A 17,092-nucleotide genomic window follows, 5' to 3' on the forward strand; every position below is an offset into this window, starting at 1 on the left:
AAAGGTCGAGCGATTTTCAACTCATCTCAAGAAGCAGAGATGGAGAAAGCGATTCCTCAAGACGAGCGCTTCGATCCAAATCGCTTCTTCATGCTCCGTCTCGGGAGCACCATCGTCACCCCCACCACCAGCCCCAACCCTTCCACCTCCACCTCCACCTCCACCACCACCACCACCACCACTAGAAGCGATTCTCAAGATCGAGTGATCTTTGCAGATCCCTGTTCTATGTGCGGCACTAAGAAGAGAAGATCATCTCCTCGTCAAGAATCAATTTTCAATCCAAGAAAAAAGAAATTCTTGGTCGAATCAGCTTCCAACCCCATCACTACCGCAACTGGAGGAACAACAACTCTACAAGGATCCGATCCTCTCGTCCGTTCGATCTACGGATCGATCCCGTTTCCTCTTCCATCTTCTCCGATCACATCTCCCGTCCCAAAGACAAGTTCGATCTCATCAACGGTGGCTACTATTCAACGCTGCAATTCTGCTCCGCCGGAATCTATTCCCAGCCCAAATTCTCCGGTGATTGCTTTCGGATCGATACAGACACCACCACCATCACAGCCACCGGTGGTTTTCCGTGATCGGATCAATTCGGTTTCCGGTAGTCCGCAGATGTCACCAGAGTTATCACCGGCCAATGCATTTCTGCCACCACGTCCACCGACTCTTCGTCGATCGTCTTCGGCTCCTATACCATCTATAATGCATCCAATCGCGACAATTGGTGAAACTGTATCTGGTACCACATTTTTGGGGAGTTCAGACTCAGTAACTGCAACTCGGACTGGAACCGGAACTGAAGAGAGTCCTAGCCAGGTGAGTGAGGATTCAAAATTAGGGTTTTGTAATTTGTATGTTTAAGGATTTATGTTTAATTTTAGAATTACCCTCTGTAAAATTGGCGAAATTAGGGATATTCTCATCCGAAATGCAAGATGAGGTTGGCCGCACTTGATCAAAAGTCAACGTCACTCAAGGACGTTGAATTAACAGTGAAAATTAGAATGAAGTTAATTTGAATGATTTTGAGTTACGTTGACCTTTGGTCAAGGGATAAACCTAATCTTGCATTGCATTAGGGATAAACCTAATTTTTTGTTGTTGTAATTTTACGTGAAATAACGAAAATGCCCTGGAAGCAGAAGAGGTGGAAGAGAATGAGGGAGAGTTTGGCGGAGATTAGAAAATGGGTGGAAGAACAAGAGACATACGAAGGAGAGAATAACAAGAGTGAAGAAATAAAGGATGTAAAGAAGGGGGAGGGGTATGAGGTTGAGGATAACGTGACAGTAGAGAGAGATGGAAACAACTTCAGTGTCAGTTACAAGTGTTGTTGTGGGAGACGATGTCATATTGTCTTGCCCATATGAGAGAGAGAGGGGTTTTTTTGTTTTTTGTTACTGTAATTTGTCATGATCTTCACATGTAAAGGCTGATATATATCCCACATTAAACACTAATATTAAAATGAATGATGCACTGAAATGGAAATTTTACTAATTTTCTCTATTTTTTTTTAATGTTTGGTTGGATTACATTGAGAAGGCTATATATAATCAAAGATGTGAATGCCATGTTATGGATTTGTCTTGGATTACCAAGGCTCTTTTTGAGCAGGAATTAGGTTTAATTCTACAAGTTGTCACACCTTCTATCTTAGTTTTGAGAGAAACTATCTTCTAGAGGAAAAAAAAAAAAAGGTTTCCTCTCTGTGATTTCTCTCCTATATGCTAGATCTCTCTCTTTACTCTCATATAGCCATCTTTTCCTTTTCTCCCTTACTCTAGTCCCACCATCAATTATAAAGAAAAATTAGTTTACTGTTTTTTAACCTTTTTACACAACCATGGAAAATCTCAGCATAAGAGGGGGCAAGCCAACTTTTTATTCTCCTAAATTTGTTGTGGCTAATAGTGTTATGTATTTTCATTTTTCCCATTTTTATGATCAAATGATTAGTCATGGTTCAAAGTATAGTTTATTCTTAGAATTTATCATCCAAAGATGTCTTGGTCTCAAGCTGATGGGAATGCGATTTGTCTTGGATTTCAACTGACCAAAAGAGCCCCCAAGATTGGAACTTCAAACCATGTTTTACAAATAAAATGATTTAGCATAAATTATATATGGAAATGAAGTTTAAAAATTCTATAATTAATGAGCTTGAATCCATCTGTAAATAAGATTTTCAAATTTGAAGTAGATTTTTTTTTTTTCCAATTTTTGCAAGATAAAAGAAATTGGGTTAGGACACTTTTGAGAGAGAGAGAGAGAGAGAGAGAGAGAGAGAGAGAGAGATTTTATTGATTTTGGATTTCAATTAAGGAAGAAATAATAAGAGAGAGGAAAATAGATTTTAAATTAAAAAGAGTTGATGGAAGGATCTAGAATTGTTGATTAGTGGATTTTGTGAGTTTGGTTCTAATTAACTATAGGCCACGTGTCGTTTTCTCTTTGATTCGATCTAGGTAACCAGGCCTCATATATATATATATATATATATGGGGAATGCTAATGTTTAAGGTCTCATGGGGACAATAATATTCTTCAATATATTTTTTCTTCTTCAATAATATCTTTATTTATTTTGTCATTTAATGAAAAAAGATAAAGATATATTAATCTTTTTATATAATAAATATTTTAAAATTAAATGTCTTATTGCAATAAATGATTTATTAATCAATACAAATAAATATTTATTATGTCAAAGATCAACATGTCCTTATTTATTTTTATTAAAAGACTATATCTATAATAAGTTAACTAGATGAAACTTATCTTGGCCTGTGGATGTTTTATTTTTGGATAATAATATGACAAGATTTGATTTAGTATAAATCAATCTTGGTCTGGTTGTATTTGAGTTGTTGTTCATGATCCCTACTCATTGTATCCGCACCAAAAGTCTAAAAACGCATTAATTTATCAGGACTCTTTCGTCATATTTTTTTAAATTAAAGGTCTCTTGACTACACACATATCAAAGCAGCGAACTACTTTTTACACATCAAATTTTCTTTGTATTTTTATTAAATATTAACACAAATGTTGAAATGACTACAATGATGTGGTAGCGCACACATAATCGTAATGCTTTTTACTCGTATATTGTAAAAGGGTCCCTATCCGTGGCCAACATTTTGGCAAACACTTTTTCAAAACATGGGTTAGAGGTCTTGGAATGGGCTGATTTTTGGTGAGGATGATCTCTACGGTGAGGAGATCATCCTCACCAAAAATCAGCTCATTCCAAGACCTCTAACCCATGTTTTGAAAAATGTGTTTGCCAAAATGTTTGCCAAACTGTTGGCCATTGATCGCTACCCATTGTAAAAAGGCATCTATTGATTGTGCGTCACTACATCATTGTGTAACTCATGTGTTTGTGGTCACCCCAGCAGGACTCGTTAATATTAAACAAAGACTTAAAAAGGGTCTGTAACACCTCAACACTTTCTTCAGAAAGGGTCTGTAACACCTCAACTCCTCATTCTCTCCATTTCTTAGCTCTCACAAACAAGCAACCCCTCAACTCATCATCATCCAAACCCTCTTTGAAACCCTTCTTAACTCTGAGGGAACTCCAAACTTAGGCCAAGTTCAGTGAATTAATTCGCCTCATCTTTAAAGAAATTAATGCCATTTAAGGGGTTCCAAACTTGCCAATGTAACTCAAGTCTTCAAGAGAAATTCCTCTCTCCATCTTCTGTTTCAACGAAGAGATTTCGACCATGGGCGACCATCCCAAGTAAGTCCATCTCTAACTCTCCCTCTCTTATCAACTTCAACCATATAACTCCTTGACATTAATTGAAGATGACTGATTTTTTTAGGGAAAAATTTAGGATTTTGCAAGTCACTTTCTTTTTAGATATTATTCGAATTCAATTCAGATAATATCCGATATCCGGAAAGATAATTGGATACGAATTCGAATATTGACTTAATTATCCGATCCAATTTGGATAAAAATATTTTTCGGATTTGAATTCAGATATACCGATATGGCTATATCCGATCGGATAGCTACACGTTGACAGCCCTAATTAGATCTCCAAAGATTTTTATGTTCTGTGATTTTTATCTTAATTTATTTTTCAGTCGTTTATTTTTGTATTTTGTTTTAAAGTTGTGATGATATTTGATGGAAAAACTTGTAGAAATGGATAACGAAAGTAGATTGAATTTATTGGTGGCCAAGATATAACGAAAGTAGATTTGTTTTAAAAGCAGGCCGTTTATGAAAGAAAATATGATATAATGTTTTTTTTTTTCTAAATTTTTTTAGGAGAGCAATGGATGTAAAAGAGCAAAAGATTTCAAAAGGAGAAAACAAGGGCAGAGTAGTAGATAGAATTAGTGAGTTACCAGATTCACTTGTTCATCACATACTCTCTTTCCTTCCAATAACGCAAGTTGTTATTACAAGTATTTTATCAAAAAGATGGAGATACTTGTGGGCTTCTCTTCCCATTCTAAATTTTAAATATTTGGAGCCTTATACTAGCAATCAAAATCTAAGACTCGAACGGGCGAGGAAGTTTATGAATTTTGTGGAAAGATTTTTGTTTGGTCATGACATGAATATACAGAAACTCAACCTCGACATTGAGGGAGAAATTGATGAATCTTGTGTTAATGCATATATCTCCAAGGTTATAAGGCACAAAGTTCAAGATCTTAGCCTCAACAAGGACTTTTGGTTTGAACACTTTGTATTTCCCCCCAATCTTATAACTTGTGAATCACTTTTGAAGTTGACAATATATGGGAATTTTGTTTTCAAGTTTCCTAGTTCCACTTGTTTTCCAAGCCTGAAGATCCTTAATCTTTCAAACTTTGAATTTTCGGATGACTACTCTACCCAACAACTCTTTTCCAATTGCCCAGTTCTTGAAGAGTTGACAATATGTCGTTGCAAGTGGGATGATTTGAGTATTTTATGTATTTTGGGGCCGGTACTGAAGAGATTAAAAATTAATGATTATCAGAACGAGTGGGGTTCTTATTATAGTGATTGTGTAACCAAGATTAATGCACCGAACCTCGAATACCTCAGCTATTTTTGTTACTTACCAATAGATTTTGACCTTTGCAACTTTTCATCACTAGCATATGCTGAAATTTGTCTTAAAATTCAAGAAAGTGAAAGTAGTGATGCAGAATCAGAATCAGGTCATTGTGCAAGTAAGTTGTTTGAAGCGCTCTCTAATGTAAATGTTTTAAATATATCGGGTGAAATGTTTGAGGTATGCTTTCTTTCTTATTATATGATCCTCCAATTTATTTAATGACTTCAATGCATATATATACATGGGGAATGCTAACGTCCAAAACCGTATGAGGGAGTTAGCATTCTCCAACTCTTTTTTTTTTCAAGAATACCCTTACCCATTTTGTCTTTTAGTAAAAAAGACAATGGTATATTAGTCTTTTTACATAATAAATACTAAGGGCATTTAATCTTTAAAATTAAATATCTTGTTGTAATACATGATTTGGCAATTAATGCAAACAAGCATTTATTGTGAAAAAGACCAACATACCGCTATTTTTTTCATTAAAAGACAATATACCCCTAGGGGTATTATTGGAAAAAAATTGTTGGACGATGCTAATGTCCCCATAAGGTCTTGGACGTTAGCATTCCCTTATATATATATATATATATATATATATATATATATATATATATATATATATATATATATGTTTTGTTGCTCTTAAGGGTTATCTAACACAATACCATTTTTTTGTTCTGCTCTGTACCAAGATTCTCTCCAATACAAAAGATCTCTTAACGCATAATCCCAAATTTCATAATTTGATCCGTTTGGAGGTGAACGCAAAGCATTATGATTTGAGTGGAAGGGCACTGTTGGACTTACTGCAAATTATGCCTAATCTAGAATGTCTCATCTTTGATGAGGTAAGTCATTAAGAACTTAACATTTTTATTTTTTGCATCATTGATCAAATTTTTTATTTTTTGTTTGCTGCAATTACAAATAAAATTCTAAATTCTGATTCTCATTGAAAAGCTCTCTACCAACAACGAATATTGGACATATGAGAAGGTGCCTCAGTGTTTGTTGTTACATCTCAAGGAAGTTAAAATCAAGAAATTTAGTAGGTGTAAAACGGAGTTCTATGTTTTGAAATTCTTATTGGAGAATGCCAAAGTTTTGGAGAGGATGACTATCTCTAGTTGTTATTCAATGAGAGATCCACCGAAGAAACTGAAGATTATGAATATGTTACTAATGGTCGCCAGAGGCTCGACCAACTGTGTAATTGAGTTTTCGTAATGCATTTGAAAGATATTTTTGAGATCCAACTTTTGGATATATAAAACATACTAGATGTAACGACCTATGATGATACATCAATGGAACACTTATATTCGAAATCCCAAAAGTTGACTTGATTGAATAACTGTAACTATTCCCTCCTTTGTGCCAAGATCCCAACTATTATTTACGTATCATCTCTATATGGTTGTTCATAGATAGATCAAAATCATTTGTAAGGTCTCAAGGGTTACGAGACTCAAGACTACAGAGTCGGGTATCGTTCTTCTTCTTAAACAAGGTTTGCCGACTGATAATGTAATACTTAATTGAGTAAATTGTTTGGTTTGTCTTTTAATTTGTTGAATAAGTAGCAAATGCATGAGGGGGTTGAAAGCCATCACCTACTTCAAATGGACCAAGAAGAACAATGTGATGGATTTGATGGTAAGACACTAGATTGAGCTAACCTTACCCAAACTAGGTTATCATGTTCTGCTTTCTATTAACAATCTTTAGCTCTGAATGGAAAGCTTGGAAAGATTTCTTTTCATGCAAAAGAAAATTCTATTCTTTAAAATTTTCAGAACATTAATTTTCAAAGAAAGTTCTGTTTGCTTGGAACAGTGCCTTTATTTAATTTATTCCCACTCTTTTTATTCTGTTTGTTTAACAATCAGAAATGTTTTCATTTGCATCTTCTTCGATGATGAGAAGTCTTATATTCATAATGATTCACTCAGACTTGTCCTCAAATTCAGAATGTAAATCGGCATCACTCTAAAAGTCCAGAACAAAGATTGTTGATAAGGTCCCAATTATTCGATTTTGGGACCGTAATTGAATTAAGATTACCATTGCATAAATGTTAGTTCCTTTAAATAATTGCAAAATTATTTTATTTATCCAAATTAATAAAGCTAATGATATATTAGTGTTAATTGTAGTGCACGTGGAAGCCAACAAATCGCGAAACAAATACGGTTACAATACACGAGCCGAAAGGAAGTATCCAGAAAAATCTCGAAGGATTTGGGCGCCACGTCACCGCGCCGCGGCTAGGCATGACCGCGCCGCGGTCATCTCGAGGAATTTGCCCTCGAGATTTTCACAGAAGCTTCTAGAAGCTTCGGTGGTTGTAACTGAATGGGTAGTTTGAAGCGAATCATCCGAAAGTTAACCCGATTGCCCGAATACGAACATTATAAATTTGAGGGTTGATTTTAGAGAATGGTCCTTCTCCTTGCTCTCTTCTTCTCTAAGTTTTGATTTCTCCTCTTTGTAATTCTCTGCAATTTTCCTTTGAGTGAGATCTTGAGTGTAGTGAGAACATCAAGAGGAACCACTCATTGTTTATGTAATTGTTGGAAGAGCTATAAAAGGAGAATTTCGGATCGATCATCGTCTTCATCTTCTTCACCCATATTCTTTGCTTTTTATTAATTGTTGCAATTATGAATCTTGCAATGAGTGACTAGAATCTCCTTAGAGAGTTCAATAATGCCAGAGCAAGTCCATCCATTTAATGTAATTTCAAATTCATTATTCTTGTTTATCTTGTTAAATATTCTGTAAATTCTTCTTTGATTAGATCCCTTAGCTTATATTTCTGATTCAACTTTGATAGCCATTACTTAGATAAGTTCAAGAATGGCTATGCTCTGTGAAGAATCAGAATATAGATTAAGCAATCTCAATCAGATTAGGATTTACATGAATAATTTCTAGTTACTTTCGTTGATTAAACGGCTCCACTTTCCGATCCATGAGCAATGACTTGCTACATGGATTGAGTTAGATTCAGAATTAATCTGCATTGTGGATGGTTTGCAAAGGCTACATTGAACTCTCTAATCCTTCTCTCTTAGAATTTCAATCTTTATTTTCTGTTTAGATTTCAATTTAGTTTTTACTACAACTTTGTTTTGTTTTTAAGAAAAATCTGTTTTCCAATTCTGTTTTGGCATTTTTATCCGAATGAATCCTTGAATCCTCATTGTCCCTGTGGAACGAATTCGACTTACCCAAAGTCCTTGTTCAAATCTTAATCTCTGCATCTCTATTGTAAGCTTTACAACCGATCAATTGTTTTTTTTTTTTTTTGATAAGTCAGAACAAAGATTGTTTTACCAAACTAATGTTCTGTTATAGAGCTTGTATGGTATCGAAAACATGAATCCAATGGAGATATTGGGAGATTGCTTGTGGGTGGGTTTTTTGAAGGTTTGATCAAAATCCATTACATTTGTCGATGAAAACATGTGTCAAGAAAATGATCTTCCAATTGGGTCTAAGCTCCATGTATGTTACTTTGAGATGTATTGTGTTGATAGATTTTCTAGTAGAAATGGTGTTTGGTGCCGGAAATGCAAAAAATGTGAGATCATAAGGGCAATTTCGAGGGCTTTAGATGCGTATTGAGGGAAAGCTTCGACAGAACTTTGACCTGTGCACCTTGGAAGAGGGAGATTGGTTAGACCCTAATGGGACAATAAGTGGGCAGTGTTGGATGGCTATTATGACATACCCTTTTGTTGAAGCAAATGGTCTAGTTTAGATTTTGGGACAACTGTTTTTTCTAACACAATTGTTTTAGTTCTTTTGTAAGAGAATTGAGTTCTTTATTTCAATGAATCAAATTCGCAAGCTCCAATACCTATTTTTATTCGAACACTCTCAACCTCTAATAGTGTTTGTTGTTATCTCTGTGATCTATGTCTTGGGGGCTGACATTCATCATCTGAAATCTCACTCAACATATCGATCAAAAAAAAAAAAAAATCTCACCCAACATCTATAAGCACATAGGGTTTATCCGTTCTTGGGTAAAGGAAGGTAAGTGTCTCAACCTTTACTTTGAAACTTACAATGGTTGGTCTTTCTTGGGCAGTTCTTAAAACTGCACTAAACCCAAGGTCCCAAGGTAATCATCAACAACTTTTGAATGTACAATCATCAGAAGTTTAGATGTAAGCTACAGTTGCAACAAAAGATTTGATCAGTGCTACACAAACCGACACTTAAGTATTTAGCGACTTGCCTTGTCAAGGAAAAACTGATTCGAGATTGGCAAAGGAGGAGATTCCTCCAGGAAGTAGATCATTTGTATTACTTATTTCCTATACAATTCTTCTAGACTTGTGATTGGGTAAGGTGTCCCATTCCTAGGGATAACAATGCTGTCTACGTGTGACACATATATTAGGAATAAATACATCATTCTGCATTCAACACAGAGAACAGCTTGGTTAGGAGTCAATGAATCAGATTTTTCTCTTTGAGGATTGATACTGGTCTGCGTTTTTCCATTTTGGATCATTTAGTCCACTTGCATTGAAGGCATCCTAATGTGGGTATAATGTGACTAATTTTTTACAATCGGGATGCCCTTCAATACACTTGGACCATTAGGAATGTTGGTTTACCTGATCATGATTCTTCTATTGTACGCTTTAGATGCCATGAGATTCAATAAAAGTGTGGGATCTCCAAAACGCAAGTCTCCAAAAATAGCACTTGATTCTTACTGTATGTGGCGCTCTTCTATAGATTTAAACGCTGTGTTTGGATTGAGAGAAGAGAAAAGAAATGAGTTTCTCTCCATTTATTTTGTTTGGATTGTTAAGTATGGAGAGAAGAGAAAGAATTGGAGAGAAGGGGGGAAGCATATGTCAGAGGGGGGTGACAGATTATCGCGAGACCTCCAAATAACATAAGTTTAGAAAAAATGATCTTGTCATGCATGTGAAGGAAGCAGATTTTTTTTTAAAACTCACACAAAGTTAATTATTGAACGGAGGGTGTTAAAGTAATTAGATACGGGTTTGCTAAACGTGCCTCCTTAAGGCACATGTTAAGATGCATTTAAAATAATTTCAAAAATAAATATTTGAGGGTATTTTTAGGTTATTTCATATGGTAAAATAAAATTTTCAGGTGTTTTTAATGCTCTTAAGTGAACAACACCCAAAAATTGGTGAAATACTATTAGGCAACCTAACTTTTACTTATTACACTCAAATTAAAAATAAAGAAAATAATAATTTTTCCCAAAACGTGGGAAACAGTCCAAATCTTGATTTCGGTACACTGTTCATTTTAATTCCCAAAACATGCATTTCGAGTGAATTCGCCAATTTTATAATCAATGAATTTGCTGGTATATCTATGAATTTGTAGATATTAAAAGTGATGAACTCACGAGTTCACAGGTTATAAAAATGACGAATACATGTTTTGAGAATTAAAATGATCAGTGTAGAATTTCGTTGTATTCAATGCACGAATAGAGATTCACCTAAGAAAAATAAGTGAATGATTGAGAATACGTAAATATTGGGGTCCTATCTCTCTGTTTTTTTTTTAATTTTTTTTTAGATTTTTTAGATTTTTTTTTTTTTGAGTTTAGGAGTTTATATAAGACTTTTTATAATTGTAAACAACTATCAAAATTGTTTGTAAGAGTGTAATAATGTTTTGTAGTGTTGAGATAATAATTTGAGCATAATGTTTGTATGTTTTAAGAATGTGTTTTAATCTTTACTTGGGGTGTGATAAACACTTGAAGAAATTGGGATGTAATAAGAAAAAGGTAGGGTGCCAATAGCAGCTCTCTATTTTAAATGCACTCCAATTTGATTTGAACTGAGAAAATATATTTTAAAAAAAGGATCAAAGGGGGGATATCTGGATGTGGTGGCGCGTATGCCCATAGATGCATTTTTCCGAGATACGAGTAATTTTGTTTGCTTGGTATAGTGCCTTGATTTAATTTATTCCTTCTCTTTTTTTCTTTTTAGGTTCGTTTTACAATTAAAAACATTTTCATTTGCATCCTCTTTGATATTGCATTCAGGAGATGAAAAGTCTTTGATTCATCCTAATCAAATGCAAGATTGCTTGTGGGATTTTTGAAGGTTTTTGTCAAAATCAATTACAATCATAGATGATATTACAATTGGGTCTAAGCTTCATGTATGTTCCTTTGAGATGTGCTTGTCCTACTAAATTTTCTACTAGAAATGGTGTTCAGTACATTGTGACATACCCTTTTGTTTAAGGGTGCGTAAGAAATTCAGCACTCCTTATGAAATTACAAGCTCTTCTATCAAGGTCCTTAGCAGAAGGTAAGAGCTAAGATTTGTCTTAACTTCTATGAGACTTAAATTGACCTTTCTTCAGCTATCTATTTAATGAGCCTTTATTTATTGAGTTTCTATTGGCAGCCTAACTTTCTTGAGCTTCTATTATTTACTTATTTTCTCTAGATTGTTGCTCATAGATAGATCAAACTAAGTTCTTGGTTAAGATCAAGATTATAATTCTTCTTCCTCGTCAAAGTATAATATTATGGAAGTTTTATCTAATTATTTGAGTAAAACGCTTGGCTTGTTTATTTCATTAGCTATTAAGTTGCAAATGCTTAATGGGGTTGAAACCTTTCGCCCACTTCAAATAGACCACCAAGAACAATGTGTGGATTTGATTGTTGAGATCAATAGATTGAGGGGTCTGACTTTGGACTCACCTTTTGACTTAAAAAAAAAAAAACATGATCCAATGCTGCAGAGTTGTAGAGGACAAAATTCTATGAACTTTGAAAAAAAGAAGTTATTTTTAACCGTTGAATTTTAATTTTAAAGTTTGGAGTTAGGTAGAAGTTCAATAGTTGTCCATTTTCAAAACCTTGGATCAAGCCCAAAAAAAAAGGTTTTTTTTTTACCTGAGTTTTTGGATGAAATTTAAAGGGCTGCGGTGTTGGATTGCTAATGTAGTAATCCATTTAAGCAAATCGACCCTCAGTAAGGCTTAAAATCTTTACTAAAAAAAATGGTTCTCTAGATTGAGCTAACTCTTGTCTAAGTAGGATATCTTACCCCTGCATGTGTAAACCCTCTCTCTATAGCTCTGTTTGGAAGCTTTGTCTTTTCTCTTAACATAAATTATATCGTTTAAAATTTTTCACAACATTAGAAACTTAGTTTGAAGGAATATTTTGTTGGTTTCTGAAAGTGCCTTGGTATAAACCAAACCTTTGGTTCAAACGAGCATAAACATTTGCAACTGCTTATACTAACACAACTGTTTTAGTTCTTTTCTAAGAGAATTGAGTCATTTATTTCAATGAATTGAATTCGCAAGCGGTTTTGTTCCAACCCTCTCAACCTCTAATATTGTTTGTCGTTGTTTCTATGATCCATGTCTCTGAGCCTGAGATTCATCATCTGAAATCTCACTGAATGACTATAAACTCATGCAGTTTTTCCATTCTTTAGTCAAGGAAGGTAAGAGCTAAGCTTTGTCTCAACCTTAACTGCGAGACTTCAAATGGTTGGCTCTCTTGGGCTATCTATTTGGTTCAAATCTCATTCATTTGGCTCAAATAACGTCAATTAGGTATGTTAAGCCTATGATCTCATGCTATGTTGAGCCCAAGCCCATATTAATCCTAACCAATGAGAGTTGGGCATAATGGCCAATGCCTACCTCAAAAAAAAGGAGAGGTCTTGAGTTCAAACAACTTATTTAGTCACATAAAGGGATTTACCCAACTTACTTGGTTTGTGGGATTTGTGGGGTATTGCATGTACTCAGGGGATTTGAGCGAGATATGATACTTTAAGAGGCCAATTGCCTCGCCTTGTTGGCCAATGGATCTCGACACCCCGTGATCTAAATAGTCCTACCATGGTTTATGTAATAAAAAGAGAGAATATATATATGTCATAACTTATGGCTATCATATGACCTTAAGCTTCATTGGTCTAAATAGCCGTTGAATATCCTGTGATGAAGCTCCATTACATGTTCAAGCTTATTTTGGCCTAATCATGTACTTTTATTTTTGGATTCTTTATCTTCTACCATAGCTCTAGGGGGGCATGTAATTCATCTTGTGATAAGTTTGGGAGTCCAACTCAAAACCAATTGACAATAAGTAGAGAGGCCAAGGAGCTTAACTACAAGGAGACAGACAAAACAATGAGTGTCCTCTATGGAACTAAACTCAACATTGTGACCTTTCCGCGATTGATTTAGGTTGAGTCATGATAATATAACTCGCTAGGTGGCATACTGAATCGATATGACTTGCTAGGTGGCATACTCAATCAACTCCTTGATGTGGACAAGTTTGGGAATCGTAGATATGTACGTCTCAGGATACATGGCTCCCTCGCGATACACTTTTTTTTTTATGGGGAAGTGCAATCATGTATCCCGAGACGTACATATCTACGATTTCGAACTTGTCACGTCACAAAGTCGATTAAGTATGCCATCTTGCGAGTCATATTATCATGACTCACTTAGGTTATGTGTGCACCTCCATGTCAAAAATGTGGGGTCACAGTAGATCCAATGTCACCCTAGCATTCTTGTTAAAGTATTGATGGTTCAAGCTTGGGGAATACCAGAAGAGGAAGTTAAAGTAAACACTAATGTTGGGGTGACATTTAAATAACAAAGTTTCTAATATTTAGGGTTGGCAATGGGTTGGATAATATCCGTTTACCCTGGTATGGGCACAAATTTTTTATCCGATTAAGAATTCAAGTAAAGTTATCCACAATAATTTTTATCCGATTAGATTTAGGATCGGATATGGATAGCATTTTATCTAATCCGAATATATATTTTATCCAAGTTTAATATGATAAATTCACGATAAAATATATGTATAATCAAAAATTAAAATTTTTCCATCATCTTCACAATGAGAAATATGTATGCGACTTCCATATCCGCTTGAAATTTGGGTACAAGTTGGCTATGGATATCCTTTAAAAAAGTGGATAAATAATTGGATGTGGATATCTTGATCAGCATAAGTGGGTACAAAATTGGATGTGGGTAATGAGCTATAGAGTTAGATAAGGATATGACACTAGCTTCATCTAACCCACACCCGACCCATTGCCAACCTTACTAATATTCCCAACTAGGGGTGTCAATTGATACCCATATTCCTAACTAGTAGTCATGATTCTAAGTTCCTTAGGAACCGATCCAATCTTCGTTTTAGAGCCACAGTATTTTAGCACGTTTGTAACTGAAAATCTTGCAAAATCTCTTGACTTGTAAGTAATGCTTGACACGGACTCTTCAAGTTAGAGCCATTAAGAAAGAAGTCCCTTCACTAGGTCCTTTTAAGTAATTTTCCCTTAATTCAACAGCACAGATTTTTGTTAACGCGGACTCTTCAATCCAGGATCTGCTTCTCCGAATATAGCACTTTCTTTAATAATAAAAATTGTAAGTTCATCTATGTTTCTATTTTGTGATTTTGTGATTTTTTTTTTGATGGATGTTAGTTATTTGATGATGAATTAAATTTTATTTTTCAGGAAATATATGGATTTGAAGAAGCCAAAGATTATAAAAAGAGAAAAGAAGGGCAGAGGAATGGATAGGATTAGTGAGTTACCTGATGTGCTTCTTCATCAAATCCTCTCTCTCCTTCCAATAGATCAAGCTGTTACAACAAGTATTTTATCAACAAAATGGAGATACTTGTGGACTTCAATTCCTATTCTCAATTTTAAATATAAATATTGGCAATTTAATTCTTCCAATCCAATGGAGGTGATGAAGTTTATGAATTTTGTTGATAAAATTTTGCTTCTCCATGACACAAACATCCAGAAATTCAGTCTCGAATTTAATTATAATAATCTTGAGGAGTCTCGTGCCAATGCATGGATTACGAATGTTATGAGCCATAAAGTTCAAGAGCTTAACCTCAATGTGAATACATGGTACCCCTTTGTATTTAACCCCAATCTTATAACCTGTGAATCACTAATGAAGTTGACACTAACATTGAGAAATTGCGTTCTCAAGTTTCCGATGTCGACTTGCTTTCCACGCCTCAAAATCCTACATTTTGAGTTCTTTAAATTTCATGATGGCTACTTTGCTCAACACTTCTCTTCTAACTTCCCAGTTCTTGAAGAGTTAATAATGCATTACTGCTATGTGGAGAACTTGAACAATTTCTATATTTCAGGGCCTTTGCTAAAGAGATTAGACATTAAAGACTTTTATGGCGGGGAAGGTGGTTTAAGTGGTTGTCTAGTCAAGATTAATGCACCGAACCTCTTATATCTCAGTTATATGAGTGATTATTTACCGAAAGATTATATTTTGTGCAACTTTCCATCACTAACTGAGGCTAATATTGCTCTTACAACTAGAAGTTTGGGAGGGAGAAGTTTTGAAGAATTGGGTTATTGTGCAAGTAAGTTTCTGAGAAGTCTCTCTAACGTAAGAACTCTAAGACTATGGGGTAAAACCTTTGAGGTATGCTTGCTTTCTTATTATAATTTTGATCCAATTCAGTTAGTCACTACTACAAGTATTGAATGCATATTGTGTATATATATATAGGGTACCGTTCGACAAACAATGCTAGGGGGACAATGTTGGGAGACAAAATTTGTCCTATATGACTTAAAATTTTGGATTTGGATGATTTTTTGTGAGGATTATCTTCTCATCATAGTGATCATCTTCACAAAAAATCAGCCCATTCCAAAACTTCTAACCCATATAGGACAAACGTTGTCTCCCCAACATTGTTTGCTGAACGAGACCCATATATATATATTTGATTTGTTTCTCGAAGATTTATCTAACTCAATACTGATGTTTTATTGTACTGTGCCAAGATGCTCTCGTATGCAAAAGATCTCTCAAAGAATCTTCCCACATTTAATAATTTGATCCATTTGGAAGTGTCTACAAGTTTTTATTCTCCGAGCACTACACTATTGGACTTACTCCATATCTCGCCTAATCTAGAATATTTTGCTGTTGATGGGGTAAGTCATTAAGCACTTAAAAATTTGCTTGTTGCATCATTGACCAATATTCGTTGCAATTATTGCTGAGGTTTTAAATTTATAATTTCATTCAGGATCTGGTCATCAAGGAAGATTGTTGGATAAATGAAAAAGTGCCTCAATGTTTGCTGTGGCATCTCAAGAAAGTTAATTTTAAAAATTTGGTTTGGATGGAGACTGATTTCTGTGTTATTAAATTCTTCTTGAAGAATGCCAGAGTTTTGGAGAGGATGGCTATCGCTTCTCATTATTCTACATCAAAATATTCAAATAAGAAATTGGAGATTGTAAGGCTGATATTGATGATCCCCAGAGCTTCGATCGACTGCGGAATTGAGTTCTGCTTTTTGAGTTTAAAAACTAATGATGAGATGAAAAGACTTTATTTTAGATACCCACAAGTTTGACTTACAACTTTAACCATTTTGCCCAAGATTTAGAGGTCATCCATGGGATTGAACTCCATACATGGTCTGTGCTGAATGGTTGTCCCAATCCCTTTTTTATATGCCAAGGCCCAATAGAAGCCATCTCTTATTTACCTATTTTCTCTATATTGTTGCTTATAGATGGATCAAACTCATTTGTTGGTTAAGGGACTCAAGATTAAAGAATCAAGTATCATTCTTCTTCCCTGACAAGGTATAATGTTATGGAAGTTTTATCTGATTACTTGTGTAAAATGCTTGGTTTGTTTGTTTCATTTCCTATTTTAGTTCCAAATGTTTAATGGGGTTGAAACCACCCTTCACCCACTTCAAATGGACCACCAAGAATAATCTGATGGATTTGATGGTTAGGATTAGTAGATTGAGCTTACCCTCTCCCAACTAGGATTTCTTACCCCCACCCAACTAGGATATCTTACCCCTGCATGTGTTAATCATCTATTGCTCTGTTTGGAAGCTTGGAATTTTTTTTCGTTTTGGTTAAATTTTTTTAGACATT

The 17,092-nt window shown here is 34.8% G+C and overlaps 2 protein-coding genes across 8 annotated transcripts; both read left to right on the forward strand.

The window, feature by feature from the left end:
* On the forward strand, nt 1-1,556 carry LOC147387260 (uncharacterized). The gene is made up of 2 exons (XM_086421935.1): nt 1-825; nt 1,152-1,556. The coding sequence occupies exons 1-2, from the start codon at nt 40-42 to the stop codon at nt 1,377-1,379; spliced, it is 1,014 nt and encodes a 337-aa protein (XP_086278061.1). The 5' UTR covers nt 1-39; the 3' UTR covers nt 1,380-1,556.
* A 1,890-nt stretch (nt 1,557-3,446) lies between these two features.
* LOC147387261 (putative F-box/FBD/LRR-repeat protein At3g59240) lies at nt 3,447-16,809 on the forward strand. Of its 7 annotated transcripts, none has more exons than XM_086421931.1 (4): nt 3,447-3,760; nt 4,301-5,261; nt 5,786-5,941; nt 14,648-14,789. In XM_086421931.1, exons 1-4 carry the CDS (start codon nt 3,744-3,746, stop codon nt 14,711-14,713), a joined length of 1,200 nt encoding a protein of 399 aa, XP_086278057.1. In that variant the 5' UTR covers nt 3,447-3,743; the 3' UTR covers nt 14,714-14,789. The 7 variants fall into 7 exon arrangements, with proteins under 7 accessions (XP_086278057.1, XP_086278056.1, XP_086278058.1 ...); XM_086421930.1 differs by lacking the exon at nt 14,648-14,789 and adding an exon at nt 7,250-7,736; XM_086421932.1 differs by lacking the exon at nt 14,648-14,789 and adding an exon at nt 8,636-8,659 and having other exon boundaries at nt 3,448-3,760.
* Nucleotides 16,810-17,092: the final 283 nt, after the last annotated feature.

Source organism: Akebia trifoliata, chromosome 13 (genome assembly GCF_017979445.1).
Source record: "Akebia trifoliata isolate Shusen 1 chromosome 13, ASM1797944v1, whole genome shotgun sequence".
Classification (NCBI taxonomy): domain Eukaryota; kingdom Viridiplantae; phylum Streptophyta; class Magnoliopsida; order Ranunculales; family Lardizabalaceae; genus Akebia; species Akebia trifoliata.

Coding starts and splice junctions, on each gene's coding strand:
- LOC147387260 (XM_086421935.1), top strand. CDS start 40: ATGGAGAAAGCGATTCCTCAAGACGAGCGCTTCGATCCAAATCGCTTC. Junction 826..1,151: donor CTGAAGAGAGTCCTAGCCAG/GTGAGTGAGGAT, acceptor CCCTGGAAGCAG/AAGAGGTGGAAGAGAATGAG.
- LOC147387261 (XM_086421926.1), top strand. Junction 15,603..15,970: donor TATGGGGTAAAACCTTTGAG/GTATGCTTGCTT, acceptor TACTGTGCCAAG/ATGCTCTCGTATGCAAAAGA. Junction 16,124..16,218: donor AATATTTTGCTGTTGATGGG/GTAAGTCATTAA, acceptor AATTTCATTCAG/GATCTGGTCATCAAGGAAGA.